At 50.4% G+C, this 4,041-nt stretch overlaps 1 protein-coding gene across 1 annotated transcript; it reads left to right on the forward strand.

Moving 5' to 3' along the window:
- On the forward strand, window positions 1,214–3,810 carry LOC8073378 (glutamate decarboxylase 2). The gene is made up of 4 exons (XM_002446517.2): window positions 1,214–1,497; window positions 1,643–2,526; window positions 2,600–2,652; window positions 2,785–3,810. The coding sequence occupies exons 1-4, from the start codon at window positions 1,406–1,408 to the stop codon at window positions 3,280–3,282; spliced, it is 1,527 nt and encodes a 508-aa protein (XP_002446562.1). The 5' UTR covers window positions 1,214–1,405; the 3' UTR covers window positions 3,283–3,810.

A 4,041-nucleotide genomic window follows, 5' to 3' on the forward strand; every position in this document is an offset into this window, starting at 1 on the left:
TTCTCTATCGAATAGTTTTCTATATTAGCTTCCTAAACAATTTTGCATTGGCAAGCCCAAACTATTTCTAATCAATCAAACATCTTTTAATAGTTTCTTTTTCTCAGCTGGAACCCTTTATTTTCTTCATTTACTCAGCTGAGAAAAAACATAGGATGAAAAGCGAATACATAGTTCCTTTTGACTGCAGGAACTTACGAGTGGAGAGAATATTTGATATTTTTTTATTTTAAATTAAGGAGCTCTTAGTTGAAGAGGATATTTGATATTTTTTTATTTTAAGGAGCTCTTCTACCAAACTATTGGAGATTTTTTTCCCCTTTTGACATGGAAGGCAGAGACTTGCAGCCTGTACATCGGCAAGAGGAGTGACGGAAACATTTGTACTACTGATGCATGTAATTTCTTCAGATCAACCTACGGGACTTTTTTTTAGGGTAGCACCAAGTTCAAGTATATATGTTAGCAAATACTTAACCCTTGGCGCCTCCTAGTGTATAGTGTTTCATTTGGTCGCCCTGCTGAAAGCACTTAGCAAGTTATGGCCCTAGCCATGAGCATCGAAAATATAAAATGTGACAATTGAATAAACCAAACTAAAACACCCCTGATGTTGAGGGCAGACATATATTGGGTACTTTCTCTTTTAGGTTAGCTTACATGATGGCTTCCTTTGAGGGCAACACCAAGTTGAAACCCTAGTAAAGTCTTTGGAAATCTTGGGTGCCTCCGATCCTAGAGTGAATTACTATTTTATACTCCTAACTCCAAAGTTCGGCTGAGAGAAACCAACCAGTAGCAATTCTATTATCATGCATGTCGTTTCTGATCGTTATGCCATTGCTCCCATTTCCTCGTTCTCTTAATTTTGCATCTCTCTCTCTCTCTCTCTCTCTCTCTCTCTCTCTCTCTCTCTCTCTGCTTTTTGGTAACATAACATCATGGTAGTCCACCAGATGGTTAAACCATGGAGAAGCCAAGTTTTAGTACGAAAATCATTTACGGAGCCGGCCATCAAGTCATCTTTTATGATTTCCTAGAAAGTGAGAGCCAGGTGGAAAGCCATCATATGCATGATGCACCGGGCATATGTACATTCTCTCCGGGATCTACTAATCGAACAATCAAGCAGCCTCCGGAGGCAAGTGAGGCCAGCAAGTAAAGCAGCAGCAGGCAAGCAAGCAAGCAAGGGCAAGACGTGGAAGCGAAGCAGAGTCGCCCCGCAGCAAATAACATTGGACATGGACAAGCAACGCACAAAACACGCTCAAGCTTCCCGTCCTCTTGCAGTCTTTATATAGCGTGTTCATCGATCGTACACAGAGAGAACAGACGAGCAACAATATCTCCTGTTCCTCTTGCAAGGAGAAAAATCAGGAGGAGCAAAGTAACGGCGCTGATTGACATGGTTCTGACGCACGTTCACGACCTCGACGACGCAGCGGCCGCGTCGGCCGTCGTGTTCGCCTCGAGATACGTTCAGGACCCGCTTCCAAGGTCGGATGTCGATTTCTTTCCACGTTTTCTCTACTACCGATCGACCAGAATCAGAATTCAGAAGCGATTAAACGACTCTGATCGATGCATGGGTCGATCCATGGCGCTGGCTCTGAGCATTTCCCGTGTCCGTGTCCACCGGCAGGTACGAGCTGGGGGAGAAGTCCATCTCCAAGGACGCGGCGTACCAGATCATCCACGACGAGCTGCTGCTGGACAGCAGCCCGCGGCTGAACCTGGCGTCGTTCGTGACCACGTGGATGGAGCCCGAGTGCGACAGGCTCATCCTGGAGGGCATCAACAAGAACTACGCCGACATGGACGAGTACCCCGTCACCACCGAGCTCCAGAACCGGTGCGTCAACATCATCGCGCGGCTGTTCCACGCGCCCGCGGTGGGCGCCAGCAGCGACGGCAAGGCCGTCGGCGTCGGCACGGTGGGTTCCTCGGAGGCCATCATGCTGGCCGGTCTGGCCTTCAAGCGGCGGTGGCAGAACCGGCGGAAGGCGGCGGGCAAGCCCTACGACAAGCCCAACATCGTCACCGGTGCCAACGTGCAGGTGTGCTGGGAGAAGTTCGCCAGGTACTTCGAGGTGGAGCTCAAGGAGGTGAAGCTCCGGGAAGGCTGCTACGTCATGGACCCCGACGAGGCCGTGCGGATGGTGGACGAGAACACCATCTGCGTCGCCGCCATCCTCGGCTCCACGCTCACCGGCGAGTTCGAGGACGTCAAGATGCTCAACGACCTGCTCGCGGCCAAGAACGCCGAGACAGGGTGGGACACCCCGATCCACGTGGACGCCGCCAGCGGCGGCTTCATCGCGCCGTTCCTGTACCCGGAGCTGGAGTGGGACTTCCGGCTGCCGCTGGTGAAGAGCATCAACGTCAGCGGCCACAAGTACGGCCTCGTCTACGCCGGCGTCGGCTGGGTCATCTGGAGGAGCAAGGAGGACCTGCCCGAGGACCTCATCTTCCACATCAACTACCTCGGCGCCGACCAGCCCACCTTCACGCTCAACTTCTCCAAAGGCACGGCCATGGAGATCAGTCTCTGTCACAAACATTATAAGATGCTGGACTCTGACATGTTAACTTTGCGCAGGGTCTAGTCAAATCATCGCGCAATATTACCAATTTCTTCGATTAGGCTTCGAGGTACGTACCAGTACCACTTTCATGCTTTGCACCATATAGTTTTATGAATCTTTTTTTTTTCTTTTGGAGGGGAAAATAGTTTTATGATGAATCGATCGATTCCCGGAAAAATGAGCTACTCTGTTACTGCAGGGGTACCGCAACGTGATGGAGAACTGCATGGAGAGCGCTCAGACGCTGCGGGAGGGGCTGGAGCAGATGGGCCGCTTCACCATCATCTCCAAGGAGCAGGGCGTGCCGCTGGTGGCCTTCACGTTCAAGAGCAAGGACGAGACCTCGCTGGCGTTCAAGCTGTCGTCGGAGCTGCGCCGGTACGGGTGGATCGTCCCGGCGTACACGATGCCGGCGAACCTGGAGCACATGGCCGTGCTCCGCGTCGTGGTCTGGGAGGACTTCGGCCGGCCGCTGGCGGAGCGGTTCCTGTCCCACGTGCGGATGGCGCTGGAGGAGCTCGACCACGCGGCCAAGGGCGGGCCCGTGCCCAGGATGCGGGTCACCATCGAGCTCGGACCTCCCGACAGGGGCTCCGGCGAGGAGGCGTCCGCCAGGGTTGTCAAGCGGGAGGCCGTCGTGGTGCCGGTGCACCGCAGCGTGTCGCTCTCCGGCGGGAAGACCAAGGGCGTCTGCTAGAGCGGCAGATCGATGGCCCCAACTCTCGGAGTCTCGGTAGTGGTTTGGGCGGAGTACTGAATAACTACTTGTGTCGACAAAAGGCAATCTCTCGAGCACCCCATGATCGATTGCAAAGCTAAAATTTATCGCCGGTTCTCGTTTCAATGCACTATTTCCAAAATAAATCGGCTGACAGAGCATCAATGAAACGAATAATGAAACAACCTTCACAATGCATGAGTTTCACTTTGACGTTTCCTAGGCTGGGCAAAGCATTTAATTACTACAAAATGATTGGATCACATGCAAGATGGTGAAACAATTTAATCCTCAGTGGGGATTTCATCCCGTTTCACCGCGTGGAAAACAACGTCCGCAGAGTTTCACCATGATGAAACTATTTCCTTCTCTCTCCTCTTCGTTTCATGCAAAAAGTACAGTTTTGCTGACATGGCGCTCTAATAAATGTGCATGACATCCTAGTGAAACCCCCACTGAGACTGGCTTTATGTAAGGTTGGGTCCATTGGAAATTTGGAGTAAAAAAGAAGTCTGTTAAATATAACTCCGACCTCTCGTTGTTGTCTTCTTTTCTGTTTAAACTTTAAAATTAGACGTCTTATTTCTGAACTCTTGAAACCATTCAATTTTTACATCAACTATCCTGATTTGAAGTGGTTTGTATGTGTTTATGTCATTTTTTAAGTTAAAAATGGATAAATACTTGATAAGGTTTAAAAAAAAAAAAACTAGAAGGATTCACCGCGCGTTGCCACGA

Source organism: Sorghum bicolor, chromosome 6, assembly GCF_000003195.3.
Source record: "Sorghum bicolor cultivar BTx623 chromosome 6, Sorghum_bicolor_NCBIv3, whole genome shotgun sequence".
Taxonomy (NCBI): Eukaryota; Viridiplantae; Streptophyta; class Magnoliopsida; order Poales; family Poaceae; genus Sorghum; species Sorghum bicolor.